Source organism: Carassius auratus, chromosome 38, assembly GCF_003368295.1.
Source record: "Carassius auratus strain Wakin chromosome 38, ASM336829v1, whole genome shotgun sequence".
Lineage (NCBI taxonomy): Eukaryota > Metazoa > Chordata > Actinopteri > Cypriniformes > Cyprinidae > Carassius > Carassius auratus.
The window spans coordinates 16,851,746-16,873,930 of NC_039280.1; the positions used below are offsets into that span (position 1 = coordinate 16,851,746).

A 22,185-nucleotide genomic window follows, 5' to 3' on the forward strand; every position below is an offset into this window, starting at 1 on the left:
TGGAAGGATGGATGAATGGGGGAAAAATGCTCAAATTTTAGTGTTTTTCCTCATGATTTCTTACACGTTTTATATATATATATTTTTTATATATAGTTTTATTTAAAATGATCTGAAAATGTTAAAATCAATTTTTGATACAAGCATTTTATTGTATTACTTGATTTAATTTTACTTAAAATCAGCAAAAAGAATGTGGAGCATGCAACTGACTATTGCTATCTGACATATTTAATTTATTTATAATAGGTGCATCTCAATAAATGAGAATGTTCTGGAAAAGTTCATTTATTTCAGTTATTCAACTCAAATTGTGAAACTCGTGCATTCATTGCCAAAGAAGCTGGTTGTTCACAGAGTGCTGTATCCAAGCATGTTAACAGAAAGTTGAGTGGAAGGAAAAAGATAAACAACCAATCAAGAGAACCGCAGCCTTATGAGGATTGTCAAGAAAAATCAATTCAAGAATTTGAGTGAACTTCACAAGGAATGGACTGAGGCTGAGGTCAAGGCATACAGACATCTCAAGGAATTTGGCTACAGTTGTCATATTCCTCTTGTTAAGCCACTCCTGAACCACAGACAACGTCAGAGGCGTCTTACCTGAGCTAAGGAGAAGAATAACTGGGCTGTTGCCCAGTGGTCCAAAGTCCTCTTTTCAAATTAGAGCAAGTGTTGTATTTCATTTGGAAACCAAGGTCCTAGTGTCTGGAGAAAGGGTGGAGAAGCTCAAGCCCAAGCTGCTTGAAGTCCAGTGTTTCCACAGTCCGTGATGATTTGGGGTGCAATGTCATCTGCTGGTGTTGGTCCATTGTGTTTTTTGAAAACCAAAGTCACTGCACCCGTTTACCAATAAATTTTGAGCACTTCATGCTTCCTTCTGCTGACCAGCTTTTTGAAGATGCTGATTTCATTTTCCAGCAGGATTTGGCACCTGCCCACACTGTTAAAAGCACCAAAAGTTGGTTAAATGACCATGGTGTTGGTGTGCTTGACTGGCCAGAAAACTCACCAGACCTGAACCCCAGAGAGAATCTATGGGGTATTGTCAAGAGGAAACTGAAAAACAAGAGACCAAACAATACAGATGAGCTGAAGGCCACTGTCAAAGAAACCTGGGCTTCCAGACCACCTCAGCAGTGCCACAAAACGATCACCTCTGTGCCACGCTGAATTGAGGCAGTTATTAAAGCAAAAGGGGCCCCTACCAAGTACATGTAAATGAACATACTTTCCAGAAGGCCAACAAATCACTAAAAATGTTTTTTTTTATTTTTTTTATTGCTCTTATGAAGTATTCTAATTTGTTGAGTGAATTGGTGGGTTTTTGTTAAAAATGAGCCAAAATCATCACAATTAAAATAACCAAAGACTTAAACTACTTCAGTCTGTGTGGAGTGAATTTATTTAATACACGAGTTTCACAATTTGAGTTTAATTACTGAAATATATTAACTCTTCCATGACAATTTAATTTATTGAGATGCACCTGTATACTGAATTGCAGTTGATAACTGTACAGAAATAGCTAATGCAAAAGTTTTCATTGCAGCATTTTCTCATATGTTGTCACTTTTTCATTCTGCACACGAACAAAGCATTGTGGGCACTGTGCTATAGGATGCTTTGATCTATGCTCCAGCATTTATAAATTCAGTCAACTCTGTTTGTGCGCGTGTGTGTAGACTTAGACAGGATCTGACAGTGGCAGTCTGATGTGTGTTAAATAAGAACGTCAAAGTGAAACGCTGAAAGAGCTCTTAGAGAGAGAGACTTCTCTGATCATCTGCCAGACTGATCTCTCTCTCACAAACACACGCTCACAGCCCTGACCCAAATGTACAGCTTCAAGGCAATAATAGCATCTTTCTGACACCTGGCTCATTGTCCCCAGCGCTTAGAGCAGCTCTAAACACAGTGCAAGAGAAAGAACAGAGCAAGAGACACAATGAGAGAACAGACCAATTGTACAGAACAGCTTCTCACTCCACAACCATCCAATAACATGCCTTTTTTGAAAATCTAATTACCTGACATTTCCCACAATTAGGGCACAAAATAGGGCTTGGAACTTTGAGACATAAAGTCAAGTTTTTCTTTTTTTCCAAAAAAAAAAAAAAAAAAAAAAAAGAGGAGTGAAAAGAAGATGCTTAACCTCCGGTGCATAATGTCTTTTTTAGATTTAGGTCAAAGTTAACTGAATTTAGTCATTTTTATTTTGTTTTATTTAAATGTATTTTTTTTTATTTACATTTCTAGTCTACTACAAAACCTGATGTGTAGTAAAAAAAAAAATAAAAAAAATAAAAAAAAAATAATAATAATAATAATATATATATTAGCATTTTAGGGGCTAAATATAACGTTACTGGTATTGGGATTGCTTCAAACTGCGGACATGAAAAACAACCGCAGACTTGGCAACACTGGATCAGGTGGAGCAGCAGTTACTACACAGAGCCGTAGTCCACCGACAACTAACACAAAATTGCTTTCAAAATCAACAAAGAATCGCCTGCAATTTTAACATCGATTTTGTGTAGATTGTCAGTGAATTACGGCTCTGTGTAGTAAATGCCAATCAGTGTTGCCAAGTCTGTAGTTGTTTTTCATGTCCCTTCCAAAAGAAATTATATTTTAACCCTTCCAAAAAATGTATATTTTAACCCGGGAAGCAAATTTTATCGGGGAACCTTCCGGAAACGCGATTCTTAGTTTTAAGGAGCAACTAGGCAGGATTTGTTGTGAAAACCTGGCAACCCTGATCTGAACGCAGGTGCTGGAGATATACTTCTTATTACAGGAGCATCTTTACTGATGAGAGGTGCATGAAAATCGCATTAGATTTTTTGCACAGCCCTATTTTCCACATTTTATTTTGACTACTCACTTTGAAATAGTTTTAACTCAGAAAACACACACACACACACACAAAAGACAAATAAAAAGCAAGTAACACACTGAATTATATAAAACTGAAATTTTAAAATAGAAAAACTGAAATTGTATTTTATTGTAAAACATACTCCCATAATGTGTTTTATTTCCTTTTTTTAAACTGTTGTTTCAATAGCTCAATTAGTCCAGCAAGGCACTTCCATCAACAAGGTTGCCAGATTTTTCTCTATCACTAGAGACCGCTGAGCTAATCTTGCTTCTCATGATGCTGAAAGCTGATAGTTGACACTTATTGTACACACACAAACCACAGCAACAAACCCTCCCAAAGTCATACACACTAAAAAAACTGAAATTGCTCTATTGCCAGCAACATACAGTGAGATAAACTCTAATATTCAACACACAGTGCTGATACAGGGCCCCTAAACCCCCAAACAAAAGAGAGGAAGGCTCTATAATACGGCAGAAGAGATACAGAGGGGATATATTGATTTTTCTGTAAGCAAAGTAGGACAGGTAGGTTGTGAGGTGTCCCTCAGGTCCAGAGAGTGTAAAAACTGCTCGCTTTTTGGTTCTGTGTTTTTATGTGCCATCGCTGGTGTATGTGTGTGTGCTGGTGCCAACGGTTCATTAACGCCAACTCCAATAAAGCCTTTATCTGCGGCTCACAGACGCGGTGCTGACCACGCTGTCACTGTCAGAAACCGGACACACACTTTCCTTCTCACACTGCTCTCAAACTGACACTGTAAAAGCAGGTATGGTTAGAAGATAAGGGACGAGCTCTCCAAATTCTTTGAACAAACACAAAAATACACTCTAATCCACCAACAAGAGAAAGCAAAGCTGAAAGTACACCAATGCACAACCATTAGACAATGTGATCTTGTTATCAAAAATGCATCAGCAAAAATGATAACATTTACACTACTGCGCAAAAGTCTTGGGCTATTAGTATTTTCACCAGCAAAAAAAATGGTTTAAAGTCTGTTGTTTCTGTCATTTGCTGTAGTGTGTCAGTAGGAAATATCAGTTTACATTCATTTTGCTATTTCCAACTGACACTACAGCAAAAGAAATACATAACTGGCTTAAAACTGGCTGGCTTTTGTTGGTGAAAAATACTAATGGCCTAGGACTTTTGCACAATAGTGCAGCTTGTTCACCATAGATATGCATCAGTAGATCCCACATTCACAGACTGGACTTGACCGATCCAATATGGTCTGTAGCTACATATAGCAGCACATTGAAACAGCCGCTAATGAGGCGCATATATATATATATATATATATATACATATATATATATATATATATATATATATATACACACACACACACACACACACACACACACACACACTATGGGGCCCTTGAATGATTGAATCTGATTGGCTGACGATTCAATTATGGCGAACGTAGTTCCAGGCAGCTCTCGACCTCATTACATATTAAAACCGTAATAAAGGTCACGCAGTTTACACAAAAAGGTCTTGTCAGCGCTGCCCTGATGATTTTATCAGTTAGCATATATAGTGTAGCAACTTAAAGACTACACATTACATTTCTCACTTGCGAGGTAATAACAGCGATGTTTAGAGACGCTGAAGCATAAGAGTGTTTAGAGACGCACAAAAGTACGTTAGCCTAATTCACACAAGCTCTCTCTCTCTCTCTCTCTCTCTCTCTCTCTCTCTCTCTCTCTCTCTCTCTCTGTCTGTCTGCCGCTCTCGCTCTCTTTCTTTTAACTTCATTAATAACTTCACTAATAGAATGCTATAAACGGCTCAAGCCTCCGTTACCAGCTTTAAAACAACGTTTTGGTACTAGCAAAAGAGGCATTGGATGAAATGCGGAAGAAATAGTCATACAATAGCGATTTAAGTAACTTACAAAAACCAGACGAATCCCTTTAAATAAATTATCGGATCGATGTAAAGCAGCGCCGCCATTACTGCGTGCCTTGCTGCTAAGTAGCGTGTCGGTCCCATAGGCGGCTGTAGCAGATGTCAGCTGTACGAAAATAATTTTTATTTCGTTTTTTTAGTACGTAAGAGCGTGCTGTGTGGTTGGCTGTTTTGACAACAGCACAGAACTACAGGCCTGTAATAAAACCTTTGTTGCACATTGACTGCCCATGGTGTCCTTTATCAGTAGGCTTTATATTTATGCTCAACATGAAGTATAGATATTGTTGTCGTGAAGACAAGATCCTGGTCTGTTGGCGGTCTCCCTCTATGCGTCGCTTCAGACACGATTCTGGTGTGTAAAGACACAGAAAACGTGAAGCAGCCGTCATGCAACTGGCACCCAGCAGAAACGCCACGCTCATGCCACGCAGTGAGATCAGCTGCATGGTGGGATTTGCACTGAATGTGGAGACTTCCGCCACTTAATATTTTCATTTGGAAACACGAAAATGTACCTATGTTCCACACACAAAATATTGCATTCGGTCATTCGGTACACACGTGCACCGTACCGAAAGCCCTGTACTGAAACGGTCCGGTACGAATACACGTACCGTTACACCCCTACAGTTGGGCCACCATGTTTTTTTGAAATCCTGTTACCTAATTTATTGTATTTAGAAAAATGCATCAAACTAAATTACTAAATTCTGTTTGCCCAACTTTTTATTCTTCATTATAATTTTTTTTGATCTTGATACCAAATTAATTTTATTTTGAACTCTTCATGCAAAACCATGTTAGAAAAAAAAACAAAAAAAAAACAACAACAACAACAGCAGCATCAACTTTTTTTTTTTTTTTTTGCTTTGTTTTGCAATCCTGTTACCAAAACTGTTTTTCATTTTTATTTCTTTAAATCAATACTTATACAGTATCAACATAATTAACTGAATTAATCCTCAGGCAAATACACCTTTGTCTAATGCCCATCTACAGCTCGAAAGGTTACATTTTATTTTAAGATCCGCTTCCCGCTATTAACAAACCATTAACTTTGACTTTTGCCTCAATAAACTGCTAATTTGATGCTTATTAATATTTAGTAAGTAGTTAGTAGGTTTAAGTATAAGGTAGGATTAGGGATGTAGAATATGGTCATGTAGAATATTGTTTTATAAGTACTAATAAAAAGCCAGTGTGTTAATAATAGGCATGCTAATAAACACCTAGCTAATAGTGAGAATTGGACCCTAAAAACCCGGCTTTGTATGAAACATACAAAAAACTGTGTATTTAAGGAAACACATCTACTGTAAGTGTAATGCCTGTCTACAGCTCAAAACCACTGTCCATGACAACTAAAGACTATCAGGCAGCACTCTGTGATGCAAGCTGCACCTTTGACAGAGACAGACAGAAGCACAGATACAAGGTTTCGTCCCACTGGAAAGATGATGTTTGTGTTTGCAAACATGCAATCAGTCAGCGCTAATGGCAGCTGAACTGAACCCTAATCTTTAATCGACTGGCTAATTAGAAAACATCATGCAAATTGTGTGCTAATTACATCTTAATCGTGCCGTGATTGGACGAGTGGAGTATGCAAGCGATAGAGGGCAGGAAAAAATAAAACTCTCACACATGAATGGCATCCCAAACTGGGATATACTCGGTCAAAGGTAAGGTTTATAAACGGTTACAAAACTCTCTATACAAAAGTAAACCCAACATATATTCAAGCTGAAGTGTGTAATTTCTGCACCACTATTGTCACAGAATAAAATAATTGCAGAAGTAATGACTTTTGGGGCTGGTGGGGATACACAAACAAAGTTTCAGTTTCAGTGTTTTAATAGTGTCACAGAGCAACAGTGATTATGCTGATATGGCTTACTGATAGCAGTCTCTGCATATTATAGTGAAAGCTGTTGTGAGGTGAGTGGAGAAGGTCTTACCCCACAGCCGAGTCCATTTCCCAACTCACAGGAGACTCTTCTGCTGTCATCCACAGGAAGCAGTCCGGCACCACATCCTGGAGCGGGACACAGAACGCCTCCCATCTGAAGAACACACTCCTCCGCTGCGTACCGCTGGTAGCGCTCATACTGGATAACAGAGATGGACGGAGTCTAAAAACAGCCTGGTAATGTTAAACCAGAATAGCTGACCCAACAATTGCTCACCTTCATGTTGTTCCAAACCTGTTTGACTTTCTTTTTACTATGAAGATATAGAAATGTATTTCAAAGAATGTTGGAAACTACAAAAAAAAAAAAAAAAAAAAACTGAGACATTTCTCAGAATATCTTCTGTTACGATCCACAGAAGAAAGAATGTCATACCATTTTGAAATGGCATGCCGGTGAACAAATAACTATTTTTTATTTTTGGTCTAACTATCCCTTTGTGTGTTAAAGACTCATAAAAAGTCAAACCCACATTCAAACACTGGATAATGATAGACTTTTCAGTAGAGATGCATCAGCCAATCAATTTAGGGCTGTCCAGGTTAAAACAATAATAACGCATAAACTCACTACCGTTAACGTAGGTTCATGAGGTATGTTGACAGATAGAGTACAGCTTACTGAAATTTATCATGTGTTATGTAATCTTTCAACCAAAAGGAAGACGTCAAATAAAACTGCTTTATTCAGATGCAGTATACAAATCTAGAAACCTCCCGCTCTCGTTCGTGAAACCAACACTGAAGTGACTTAAATTGTAATTCGTCAACTGGCCTCTTGAGTCTGGATACAAAAGGGAGTCAATCCCATAGACTTCCCATGTTAAAATGCCCAACTTCACAGTAGAAAAAAAAAAACATGTTTACAGCCTGGTTCAAAAAATTATTGTGGTCTATATAGCTAACTTTGCCCTTCATGACGACTGTGCTGGGGGGTGTATTTTTTTTTTTATAATTCATCCGTTTAAATTATATTAAGCCTTAAAATTCTGTATAATTAAGGGCGTGGCCACTTGAGTGACATGTGGATTGCCGCTGCTGTCACCACTGTTGTGCTAGGTGGGCGTGGCTTCAGCAACCAGCCCCCTCCTTTTTGCCCACTTTCGATTATCTGGGACTGACGCGTGATGACACGCTGCCAAGATCTACGCCCACTTTGAGCTTCAAAAACTCTCTTCAAAAACTCTCTTTGTGACATCATGGACACTACGTCCATGTTTTTGTACAGTCTATGGTTTTGGCACGTGTGCAAATGATTTTGTACAATTTGCTCAACAACAAAATGCAGTGTATTACTTTTGGAAAGTTTCCAGAAATGTTCCACCCATTTGCAACTCTACTTGAAATTGTAATGAAATAGGAATCACAATTTTGCCAATCAATTAAGTTTGGAAGCATTAATATGTGAAAGAGCAGAAGTAAGATACGTAAGAATGTGTGGTGGTGGTGTTAGATGAAGACAATCATGTGCGTAAAAATTAATAAGTAATAGTGATTTTTTTCAGTTTACCTTTAACACATTTCTGCAAAAATAAATGTACTTTATAAATTGCACTTAAGTTTAGAGAATTTTAAGACTGTTTAAATGTGCCAAAGCAACTGAGAAAAACTGTAAATGTAACAGCATAGAATTTTTTTTATTATATTTGATACATCAGTCTTTTATGACATTTATCAGAGTTCAAACATTGAAAAACACCAATGTTTTTTTAATTTATTTTTTATTATTATTCAGAGGCACAAAATATGCAATTTGGTGTGGTTGCATGTATTTACATGGCCAAAAAGTAAGATGAAATTCTGTAATTGTGGTTTTAATGTAAACCAATGAAATCTTTGTAACTGTATAACAGACTACTTACATAAGCTCCATATACAGAAAATAACAGCTGTCATTCTATATCTCTCAGTAATATGCCAGAATAAATTTGGTTTTGATATTTGGCCCACAAGCCCACTGTCCCAACAGGACAGGAGAGAGTGAGACGAACAGCATGCACACAGATGTCAGAAGAGGCCACTTGACATAACAACATGGTCGGAAGCATAACACAGGAACATCCCTAATGGTGCTTCACAACGGTGTCGCATAACAGCTCCAATTGGTGAGAAAGGATCAAAGACAAAAACTTGGTGAAGATGGTAAGAAGGATGAAGAAACACACTGAAAGGAACCCGATCCCCACTGCAAGGATGACTGGTGATGGTACGGAGCTGTGGTTTGGTTGTGAGCGGAGGGTTTAGTGAATGGCATTGGGGAACAGCAGATAGGCCAATTAAGAGCCTCTCACATGTGACAATCTGACAATCGGTATGAACTTGGATTTCTCCTGAGCCGTGATCAGGACAGGGAAGGTTGTTTAGAGTATGTGTGTACATGTGTGTAAATGAGACCTGAGGATCTCAGAGTCCAAACCTACCTGCTCATCTCCCAGGACTCGGAAATGATGCACCTCTTTAATGAGCGAATCAGGACAGCCGGCTGGAGACAGAGAGAAAACAAAAGTAATACAGTCAGAAGTATAGAGTTAGCATGGACTGAAACAGCTATCAAAAGCAGATAGTTCACCCTGAACTTATTCCAAACCTAAAAGACATGTTTTATTCCATGGAACATAAAATAAAATATTCAGAAGAATTTTGGGGTTCACACTGTATTGGCCATCACTGACTTTAACTGACTGGACAAAGAGATGGGTAAGAAACGAAGTCATGCAGCTTTGGAACAGCGCTCAATTCACCCAGAAAATCCCAATGCGACATATCTCTTTAAAATCAACATGAAATCAAAATGAAACAGAATGCTTGTCATAAGCTCCCATGAACAATCAAGTCTCAAATCACAGGTTTTTTTAAGGTTATTTTTTCCCCTGATGATGTAAAACCCAGAAAAACTGGATTAATTTCCCGGTTTAAATAGATCTCTATGAATTCAATGCTAGCATACAGAATAATATTTACAAGGAATTTTTACTTTTGGTGTGAAGCCAGTGTGAAATCTCATCCTGCTCAATGTTACATTGCAAATTAATGTTGTTGTTGTTGTTGTTTTTCTAAATTTTTCTTAAAAAATACATCAAAAAGGCAATTGCCAATTACATAAATACGCCATTTTGACATTTATCATTTCTGAATTTAAAATCCATTTTCATTTATTAATTGCTGTGGGCATAAAGTCAAAAATGTCAGGGTTATGTAACTGTCCTAACATCTTAATGAAGTATAAAGCTTCTTAAGCCATTCGCATTCCCAAAATAAAATCATATTAGGTAGTTTGGCATAATCTTTTATTATTATTAATCAGAAAAAAAGCAATGTAGCAGTTTTGTTAAAGTCAAATGTGCAACCTAAGTCAGAAACATGCAGGGAGAAAAATAAAGACATACAACAGGAAATGATATCGACTACTGCAGACCCACATGACTATGTGTGCATATATATATATATATATATATATATATATATATATATATATATATATATATATATATATATATATATATATATTTTTTTTTTTTTTTTTTTTTTTTTTTTTTATTGAAATTTTTCCTTTTTGCTGACCCAGAGTAACCACAGCAAAACATAGCTGGTGAAATTGGTTGACCTGACCTTTCTCTTCTCGCTTGTAGACCAAGCAAGCATTGGTCATCTTATTTTGATGTAGGGGAAAACCATAGGAACGTTTTGATTGGGCTAGTTTTGAATCGCCATTGGACTGGTTTTGTTTTGCAGACCTGGCAACCCTGCGCCAGCATCCAAAACACAACATACGCTGGTGATTTCAGCTGGGCGTTCCTCATCAAAATGCAACAGGAAACGACAAGTGAATATATTATCATACATTACGCCCCATGTCCCGTACTCGGGCGTACACAAGCGCTAATGAGCGCCGCTCGTACAGGGAGGCCCACCACTTACGATGCTGATAAGCACCAAACAGCCACCTCAGGGTCACACTCCAAGAGGAGAGGCCTTTCATTTGAGCCGCCTAATCTCCAGGAGGACAGGAGAAGCACCTAATGGGGAACAGAGCCAAACAGGTCCCTCGTATTCCCGCTCTGCAGAATCAACTCGCTGTTAAATCCACACAGATAATTATGGACGGCAAATGAGTGAAGATGAATGTGTGTGAGCTTAGGCAGGGCCCGACCCCGAAGTGGCAGTCCAATCCTCTCCTCTAACAAGCGTGGTGTAATGATGTAGCCCCTTTTGTGGGGAAACGTTTTGCTTTGGACCAAAGATTTCTGCAACACACCAATTATCCCTTAGGAGACTAATGACTACTTAAATCTGCATGTGATGGCACTCACACACACACACATCCTTGGACATCTTGTAGTGGAACTTTAAAGCACAAAAAGTGAAATGGAGTGATCTCTAAAGATGAATGTAGATATAAAGGCTGATAGCAGCTGAGTGCATGTAGTACAAAACAAGCTTATCAAATCGGAGAGAAGAAATTTCACATCACAGACATTCTGCTCCCTGCCGATTCGCTTTTGTGTGAATAGATAAGAGGAAATATGCCAACTGTCTGGGTTCATTTGAGACTATTAAGTAACATCTTTACAGCCACAAAAGAGAGAAAATTTAACCCTGAACATTCATTTTAATCTTAATGTAATCTTAATATCAGTTAATTTTATAATCTTAACATTGTTTATATATATATATATATATTCACCCAAAATTCGTAGACGTTGTATATTTCTCCCCTTAAGTCATTCCAAACTAATAAGACCTTCATTCATATTCAAAACACAAATGAAAATATTTTTAATGAAATTTGGGAGATTTCGGTGCTTCGACTGAAGTTACTAAATTTTCAAATAGTTAATAAAAACACTGAAAATAGAATACATATGAATTAAGTGACTTATTCCTAAGTCTTCTGAAGAGACAAAATCACTTCGGACAGATTTAAAATAGACTTATTTTCATTATAAACAAACTTATTTTTGTATAAACAACTGATCAGTGCACATAAATCAAGCACATGAAATATGGTAACTGGAAGCACAAACATGCTTACGTGATGTGCAAGAATTAAAGGAACAGTTGTACTCATGTATTCATCCTCAGGCCATTCAAGATGTAGATCATTTTTTTTCATTAGAACAGATTTGGAGAAATTAAGCATTACATCACCTGCTCACCAGTGGATCCTCTGCAGTGAATGGGTGGTGTCAGAATACAAGTCCGAACAGCTAAAAACATCTCAACTCCTGTTCATCAATTAACGCATTTCGGAGTGAAAAACTGCAAATCCATCATGACAATTTAGCTTGATGAAGTCTTCTAAAATCGCTTTCTTCAGTGAAAAAAAGAAAAAAGAAAAAGTAATCTTGTCTGGATCAGCAATAGACTATGAACAGATCAAGCTCCGTTTACAAACCAACACAGTTCTAAACTAATAAGTTTAACAACTAATAAGAGGACAACAGGAGATGGAGTTTTTCTTTTGGAGGAAGCAATTTTATGAATTATGGACGCTGGATTTGTTTATTGTTATGTTTTTATTAGCTGTTTTTCTGACAGCACCCATTTACTGAGAAGGATCCATTGGTGAGCAAGCGATGCAGAGCTAAATTTCTCCAAATCTGTTCAGATGAAGAAACAAACTCATCTATATCCTGGATGGCCTGAGGGTGAAATACGCCTTTAAGTCTGTTTGTCAAAAACAATTGTGTTTCTTCAGCAGACTTGGATTTAACCGCTCAATTCATATTGTTTCAATTACTTTTTGAACTTTTTTGGAGCATCAAAAAGCCCATGAAGGCCATTACACCATCGGCCAATGTCAGTTTTTCATCTTACCTGAGTATTCAAACTATTCTAAATATTCTCATAACGAGGAAGTAAAGTGAATACTAACTGATCAGCAAGCTTGATTTTCCAAATTGTTCTGCTGCATTCAAGTCCTCCTGGGAAGTTCGTGCTAACGAGTTGACAATCGTAATTTTGACGTTGGGTGCGTTCAAGTCAGTTTAGTCGGCACAAGATACCCTGTCACATTCAAATAGCTTTTTTTTTCATATAAATAAAAAACCTGAGAATGTCACTGCTTAATACCTATAAGTATTGACACCCCCAACTTGGAAACTCTGGGCTAAATGAAAATTTTGAGTTCCCCACTCATAATTATGACTTTGTGGTGGCGTTCGTGTCCGTTCAACTTGTAAATACGATCTATCCAACATGACTTGATTGCACTGTAAATGCTGTCTTGTTTCCAGTTTGTATATCCACAGACCTAGATTTGCTTTCCATTTTTGAACGATGAATATCGACCACTGCCACCTGCTGGTGTGGGGTTATTTATTTATAGTATATATCCTCTCACACAGATGAGGAATGTACTTTTGGGCCGAGACTCAGGTAAGGTGAAGCAACAACACCGAGAGCTTTCAGAGCCACCAGTTCTTTGATGCCGGTTTGGTGTGTCAACCTGTTTTGGAACAGACTTATTCTTAGGTTGTCTTATAGGTTTGGAAGGATATGACAGTAAGTAATTGATGACAAAAATGTTATTATTGGGTGAACTAAGCCAAGGTGACTTTACCTGCAGACTAAAAGTAAGAACATTCTAAACTAAAACTGAAAGTAAGACATTTGCAGATTTCCAACTTCGTTTACAACACACGTTTCCTATCTGGATATTTACAGCCATATTGCATTTATACCTTCATTCATAATGCGTTAGACTGAAAATATTTAAACACTGAAAAACAGCACAGAAGGTTGTAAAGGTCAGACAGCAGCAACCTGTAGCAGCTGAATTCTCCAGCGCACACACTTTCCAGCAGAGTGCAGAATGCTAATGTTGCTAATCCTCCTCCAGGGCTGCTAGCGCAAACGCCGCCTCACTTTTCTTATGCAAATGGAGGCAAGCGCACTAATCGCACTGGACCTGCCTGGGGACTCGATGGCTGCCAGCAAATATTAGAATTATAGAGGGAAAAAAGGCTCATATTTGTCTGAAAATAATTAAAGATAAAGACTAGAGGGATGACATGTTGTTACCATGGCAAAGAAGGAGCATACCATACTGAGAGGTGAACTTTTCAGGAAACACACACACACACACACAGACATATGGAAAGATTATTATAATCTAAAGGTTATAGCTGTTAGCATGCCAGAGATACGCTTATCACACGCTGATCACACAGGTGATACAAGTGTGTACTATTTCCATCCCATACACACTTTACTTCTGCAATAAAGAGGTGCGATTTTTGTATTTTCTTTTTTTTAATCTGTGAATTTTTTATAATAAGGATAAATTAAAATGATCTAAAGTGACAGAAAATACATTTTTTATTTGTATTTTTATATTTTGCCTAGATTCCTTAAAAAAGGATCATGGTTTTCACAAAAATACTAAGCAGCTCAACCGTTTTCAACAATGATAATAAGAAAAAAAATTATAAAATAAAAAATAATATATATATATATATATATATATATATATATATATATATATATATATATATATATATATATTCTTTTAACAGCAACACTATAAAGTAAAATAAATAAATACATACATGCATGCATAAATAATCACTAGCTGGAAAACAATAAATTAATCACTAGCCCTCAATGTTAAAAGCATTATCATATTTTTTAGCATTGTTTGCAAAACATCCACAAATATTTAGTTCTATCGACAAATAAGATACCAAAAACATACAGCGTCAACTTAATAGCAAGTCAATATTTTTCAGGTAATTTTTTTTATATATCTTTATAAATTAACATTTTAATGGGAGGGTTCCTTGTAAGAGGCTTATCATATCTGAGGATTCATGGCATCAATAAGTCTGCCAGTCAACGAGAACTGCCACTGCATAAAAAATGGTTCTTATAGACCTGCAAGAAAAGTTAGCGTTTAGCAAAAATAGATGCTTTGAGATGTAGAGAAGTACTGATCTAATGCTGCGGGCAACTGGTACCATTCATTTGACATGGTCAGCTCAGAATCATGCAGCACAATAAGACCTGAAACAGCAAGTGATACATCGCAATGAGGAAAAAAGTCACACAGGGAGACAAAGAAACTTCGATTGATTTGATTTTGTCATGCTAGAGGATCCACCATCTGCCAGGCACTACTATGATAAAACGTCTGCCAAAGAAACAGCAAAAAAGCCTGTACATCTTATGCTTGGCTGGTCAATATCTGTTTAGCCTCCTGTGCAATTAAATTGATCAGTTGTGCTATGTTGTACAATTCAATTTTACTTACAAAAGAAAGTGTATTACAACATAATGGAATCAATACAGACAACCGCTAATGACCGCCTTTGCCTCAAAACAGATATCTTTGGTTCGGTGTGTAAACGTGGTGTCATGACAATTGACAAAGTCGAAGTATAGTGCACTTCAAATCCTCAGAGCTCAAATGGTTTCTCATGTGTAGGGACCGTTTGGGAGGGATCAAAAGACGCAAAGAAGAAGAGGACGATCAAAGTGTAACTCCCACCTTTCTTTTTGATCTGTACCAAAAGACCTCTGCTTGCCAAACACTCGCTCACACAGAGTTACAAAGACGCCATCATAAGCCTGGCACGATTGTTAAAGCCTCATTTAGCTACTTTCATAGCTTAATTACTATTCGCAGTTTGCTGGCAGGGAGGCGGCTTAATATATAGTGCCTCCCGCTGACTGACGCAGCTGTTTGAGTCACGCTCAAGAAATGTTTTAGGAAATGAAACCAGCGGGTCCACAGCAACTCTAAATTTAATCCAACCGCAGGGGTTAGTTAGCTACTTAATGTGGATCTTATGGTTCCTGCACACTGCAATCCAGATAAAAAGCTTGTGTTACAAATACAATAGCATTGCCCTCCACAGGAGATAATGAGCCAATGAATGTTTCAAACTTGATCACGGGTTTACCTTCTTTTGCCTTTTCATATTAAAAGGTTATTTCCGGCAAAGTTTTAATTAAAAATAAGTACTATTATTTACACATCCTTTCATTTTAAACACGTATGACTTTTTTTCCTTCTGTGAAACACACACACACACACACAAAGAAATAGTGAAGAATGGTCAAGCTGCATCTTCAAATTGCTAAATCATATTCAGCTTTGTGTTATCTAAATATAGAGGGAATAGACTTTAAAATTGTCCAAATGAATTATTTTATTATTAGTCTTTTTTATATATATAAAATATATAAAGGTATTTATATATTTAGATTTTTATAATGACTTAAAGGGTTAGTTCACTCAAAAATGAAAATTAGCCCATAGATTACTCACCCTCAAGTCATCCTATGTGTATATGTCTTTCTTCTGTCTTAATGGCACTCAGCGGGTGTTGCAGTGCAACAGTCCAAAAGAAGTAAAAAAAAAAAAAAAATCACCATTGTAAACGAAAGCAGTTCTCAGCTGTTGACATATGGAGACGGCGCTGCACTGCTAAGAAGTGAAAAATGCGGAAGCGGAGGGGAGAGATCAAAACAAAACAATGGTCATTAATTAGAGGTACAAAATGAGGATTTGTAAAGAATAATGTTACAGGATTTCGATATAAGCCAAGAGGAGACTGGTTTTCCTTTGCTAAAGAAAGAAAACTTTGCTTCCTTTGCTCCTGTTAACAAACGTTGGTTTTCATGATGAAAACACAGCGCGTGCACAACACTGACCTCATACTTCATCCTCCCTGAGCTGCTTCCGTGTATAACTGTTGGCACAAGCTACATTAAAGTGATCACTACGTTTTGAATATGGATATTTTTCTTATAAAAATGCATCGATTCGCTACAGGAGACATTTGTTCAAACTATAGAGATTTTCTGATACACTTTTTCTCTTCCCGTAGCGGGTAGCGGCCGATACCGAGTACTGATCCGATACCTGGGTGTGTATCTGTATATACAGCTGTATATACTACTAGCCCTTTGTAAATTGCTAGAATTATTTTATGATGTGCCTTAGACTTATCCCTTAATAAAACATGAACAAATACATGGTGAAGGTGAACTACTGTATTTATTATAGTATTTTTAGTATCTGACATGAATTTGACCGTAATATTATTTATTTTTGTAAGCGAAAAATAACTTAAAATCAATGCAGCCAGAAATCTAACACCTCAAACTAAAAAAGGTATTTTAGTTTTATAATATAACTGTATAAACAAACTGCAACAAATAAGTCTAGGAATATAAAAAAATTATATATTAATCAGATAATCTCTTTACAACAAAACAAGTAAAAAAAACAAGCAACTGTCTAGGCATAATTATTATTATTAATAGAGACATATTATTATTACTACATAGAGACTGTAGGCTACAACAGTAGCTTAATATATTGTCAATTTGCTCACGTTAAACCGAACATTTATTTTGATGGGTTGCCATGAAGATCTTTGAGTGTCTATGTTTATGATATGACAGTTTTCTCAAAGGAAACGGTAAATTCTCATGAAGTGAAAATGAAACCGTAAATTCTCATGAAGTGACGGTTTATGCGTTCGTGTCCTCATATAGTGGCACACGGCAGAGACTACAAAACAGCAAACTCCCGCGGAACGCGCCCGTCACCCACAGAGATGTAGAATTTGCCGGAGTACTATTTAAATTGCGCCCTGCGCTCAGACTAACACGGAAGCGACTGAATGCAGTTGCGGGTACTGAATATACTCGGGAGTATGTAACTTACAGTACTACCGGTTCTACAGAGACGCTAGTATCACCACATTTTTTAACTTTCAGCACCGACTAAGTAGTGAAGTGCCAGTACTTGTGGCATCACTAGGCACTGTTTTACTGTCTGGTTGGTCCAGTCTGAAATACCGCTAAACAGCGAACATACTGCTAACCACTGATCTATAATATAGAAGCGGCTTCACTGTCTGTTGGCAGTTTAGAACGCGATGAGTGATCCAGTCATATATAGATCAGTGCTGCTAACGCATTTTCATTTCTTCTTTGCTGCTTTAAACAGGGGTTGCTTGTGACAACACAGCACAAGTTCCTGTGTTTGCAATGCATTCTGAGCAGCGAAGAAGAACCGTACAGCAGTTAGGCAAAGCTAGCAGTCATAACTAGGTCTTGTTTAAGAAAATGGTATCGGATCGGTATATGGGTTAATGTACTCGCCGATGCCAGAATTTGTTGTGGTATCGGTGATATTTCCGATACTAGTATCGGAATCGTAACAACTATAGTTCAAACCCCAACCCAAAAGTTCTATATGGCTGAACTTTCTTTTGCAAAAAATATTTTATATTTTATAACAGATATTTTGAATTATTTTGAACACTGACTTGAATGAATTAATGAATTAATAAAAATGTAACTTTTTTCTCAAAATGTCTGTGTTTTGCAGAAGAAGAAAAAACTTCATGCAGGTTTGGAATGGCACAAGGATTAACAAATTATGACATTAGTTCCACTCACTGGGTGAGCTATACTATTAGTACTATTCTGGTATCTAAAGCCCACTTTTCATAATTTGTTCTATTCAAATGGTTAAAATCAAATCTCGCCTCATCTTTTTCTTGCTGAACTTTCTGTTTCACTCAGAAATTTATCAGATTAAAAAAAGTCAATGGGTTGCGAATTACATTTCACACTGATTTAAAAATTCACATAAGTATGTCAAACACTTTAATCATTGTACGATTAGAAATTATGTAAAAATATTTACAACATTGTCAATAAAACATTATATGACAGCTTTTTACATAAATCTATGCTCAATTTCCTCACACTGGTATGAGTGATTAGGGAACACCATAATTCATATGAATGTTCTTTTTAGTAATTTAAAGTAACAGTACACATTATCAGATTTTTCAAAATTCCTTAAACATCAAATGAAGGATGGAACAAGTCTACCACAAAAAGCTATCATATGGATTAAGAAGAGTTGTAATAGAGATTTTTTTGGAGCCCTTTTTTTACTGCATGTAAAAAATCAGGATGAATATTCTCCAAATGTCTCCTTTTATTTTAAAAGAGAGAAAGGCATTAGGGAAGGAAACAACTTATAGGTAATACAGTATGTATATCAAATAAACTTGCATGAATCCTTATTACGAGAGATTTTATGAATGCATGATAATCTGTCTCGACCCTAAAGATATTGGTGACATCATAATGTCTCACGTGTGAGACGGACGGAAGACCCTGAAGACCCACATGTCTGGATCCACAATGATTCACCTCTTAGTCGTGACCCTTGACTCTGTCGAGGAATGAAATTCGCTAGAGCTGAGCAGAAATGACCAGAGCTCACAGGCACACAGACATTTTCATTTCAGGGATGCAAGGAGACACGGGACACATTCTGGGTTGCATTATTCCCCATGTGATCTCAATCTTAAATCCAATCTAATGTTTCTCTTTTAGCTGTAAGAAGATTTTCTTGGTTGTGCTTGCCTTGGGGAATTCAGTCAAAAAATAATATTACCTTAGATGATGAAACTGGCTTTCTTCTATTTGTTTTGATTGTTCAAATAATGGCAAAAGCTGAGGGTTTTTTTTTTAAGAGTTATAAGAAGCTTTTTTTTTCATGTCTGTTTTGCAAAAACACAAATTAACAGATATGCAAACAGATGTGAATGTAGAGTGGAGATCAAAATAAGAGAACTATTTATGAACTCTTGATAAACATTTGCATTCACCTTACATCTAGCTGTATAAGAGGCCCAACTCCTGCTACAGAAAACATCCCTCATCCATCATGACACATCCTCCTCTACATTTCACTGACTTCTTTACACACTTTGGGCTTCAGTCTTTCCTCAGTTTGATGCCAAACAAATAAATTAAACTTGCTCACATATCTAAAGTGAAGTTTGGAGCAGTTCTCTTCTGTCCACAAAACATGATTCTTTGTCATTTATTCTGCTGATGAGAGGTCTTGTCACTGCAAGGGTGCACTTTCAGTCCGACTTCTCTTAAACATAATGAGACAGAGCCTTACCCTGTTCAGCGCTGAACTGGCGAGCAATTCAAGCAGCAGTGTTGAATCGATTCCTCATTGAGATTCTCCGTATTATTCTGTCCTCACATACATTCTTCTTATGTGGACAACCAGTCTTTTTACTAGTGTCATTGTAAACCTGCAATATTCGAAAGATTTGGAAAGAACAGCTTCTCTTGTGGTGGTTGAACGGGTCGTCCCTTTTGCAGGGTTTCAGTCAACTTTGAGTTGTTGAGTTGTCAACTTTGCAGTCTCAGTGAAAATGCTGCCAGGGCTTGTCAAATAATTAAGGAAATTTGCCCCATGTGTCAAATTAAAGCTGGAGTCGGTAACTTTTGACTCTCTAGCGGTTAATAAACAGAGCTGCTTGCATCTTGCGGAATAACATCGTAGCCGGAACTACTTCTCTCTGTTTATGTTTATGAAGAATCACAAAGGTACTGGGTTACTCCGCCGCGGTATCCCCGAAGCAATCTAAAATAGTCCGAATATAAACACTTATTATAGGTGCACCCTAGTGATTCAGGACAAGCTAAAAACACGGTTTGGAAAATGGATTCATGGTGTACTCGCTTATTATATGCATTTTTCTACATTTTGAACACAAACAAAGTTACGGACCGCAGCTCTGATTAGTTGTTTTTTACCGGGAGCGATGGAGTTTCTGCAAATGGCAATAGGAGCACTGGGAGGAGCCAGAGGAGCTTGATTTTTTTCACAAATTATCTGTCTCATATTCTACTGTCAGGACATAATGACAGGTTTAACAAATATGTAAAAAATATATTTTACAAAAGTTACATACTGCAGCTTTAAAACCAATAACTTGGAGGTATCTGTGGGATCTCTGAGTTTTTTTTCAAGTATATCATTTAAGTTTTTTTTATAGTGTTTCAGAATACAATACATTTATGAAATATGCTTAAAAACTGCCCTTCTGCTCCTGCCAGGAAAACTTAAAAAAAAAAAAACTTAGCAGTTACTGACATTTAGGAAATTATATGTTGTTGCATATATTTTGATCTTCATGTAGGTGGGCTGTGTGTGATTTACATTTATGCATTTAGCAGACGCTTTTATCCAAAGCGACTTACAGTGCATTCACGCTATACATTTATTTTTTTACCATTATGTGTGTTCCCTGGGAATTGAACTCATGACCTTTTGCGCTACTACCACCGAACATTGTGATGCAATGACAACCATGACTGAATATTAATTTCATTAAAGCTGCAGTCGGTAACTTTTGACGCTCTAGCGGTTAATAAACAGAACTGCTTGCGTCTTGCGGAAGAACATCGTAGCCGGAGCGACTTCTCTCTGTTTATGTCTATGAAGATTCACAAAGGTATTGGGTTACTCCACCACGGTAGCCCCCGAAGCAATCTAAAATAGTCAGAATATACCATATTTTTCGGACTATAAGTCGCATCTGAGTATAAGTTGCATCAGTCCAAAAATATGTCATGATGAGGAAAAAAACCTATATAAGTCGCACTGGACTATAAGTCGCATTCATTTAGAACCAAGAGCCAAGAGAAAACATTACCATCTCCAGCCACCAGAGGGCGCTATATGCTGCTCAGTGGTAGACTACAGGAGCACTGAGCAGCATAGAGCGCCCTCTCGTGGCTGGAGAAGGTAATGTTTTCTCTTGGTTCATTTCTCTCAGTTCATGTTAAATTAATTTTGAGAAATAAGTCGCATCTGACGCAGGACAAGCCAAACTATGAAAAAAAGTGTGACTTATAGTTTGGAAAATACGGTAAACACCTATTATAGGTGTATCCTAGTGAATAAGGACAGGCTAAAACACGTTTTGGAAAATGGATTCATGGTGTACTCGCATATTATATATATTTTGTCAATTTTGAACACAAAAGATGTTACTGATCGCAGCTCTGATTGGTTGTTTCTTACCGGGAGCGATGGTATTCCTGCAAATGGCAATAGGAGCACTGGGAGGAGCCAGAGGAGCTTGATTTTTTCACAGATTATCTGTCTCATATTCTACTGTAAGGACATAATGACAGGTTTAACAAATATGTAAAAAATATATTTTTACAAAAGTTACCTACTGCAGCTTTAATATTAATTCATACTTTTTAAAAAATGTTTTAAACTTTTTTTTTTTTTTTTTTTTTTTTTTACTATAATAAGGATTACATCCTAAACTCAAAGAATTGAGCTATTTTATAAATTGCCGTTGTACTAATTTGTATGATGTGAATGCTGTTTTTGTTTTTGTTTTGAAGTTCCACCCCTGAACATTAGCATCAATGGAGCACATGTAGACAATACAAAGATGTATGATATGAATGAGATTGCACAAATTTACATTTAGCAGATGCTTTTATCCAAAGTGCCTTACAAATGAGGACAATGGAATCAATCAAAATCAACAAAAGAGCAATGATACACAAGTGTTAAAACAAATTGTAGTACATGTAGCAA

At 37.0% G+C, this 22,185-nt stretch overlaps 1 protein-coding gene across 2 annotated transcripts in view; it reads right to left on the minus strand.

Annotated features, from left to right (window-relative positions):
* The window catches only part of prkn (parkin RBR E3 ubiquitin protein ligase), a 123,778-nt gene that overhangs the window by 4,966 nt on the left and 96,627 nt on the right, over nt 1-22,185 (minus strand). Inside the window, exons 8-9 of one of the 2 annotated variants that reach the window (XM_026224488.1) lie at nt 9,203-9,264; nt 6,772-6,921 (exon numbers count right to left, since the gene is read on the minus strand). In XM_026224488.1, coding sequence (XP_026080273.1) covers nt 6,772-6,921; nt 9,203-9,264 — 212 coding nt within the window. Of the gene's footprint in view, nt 1-6,771; nt 6,922-8,531; nt 8,997-9,202; nt 9,265-22,185 lie in introns of those variants that run through there. The other variant, XM_026224489.1, reaches the window with a different exon arrangement.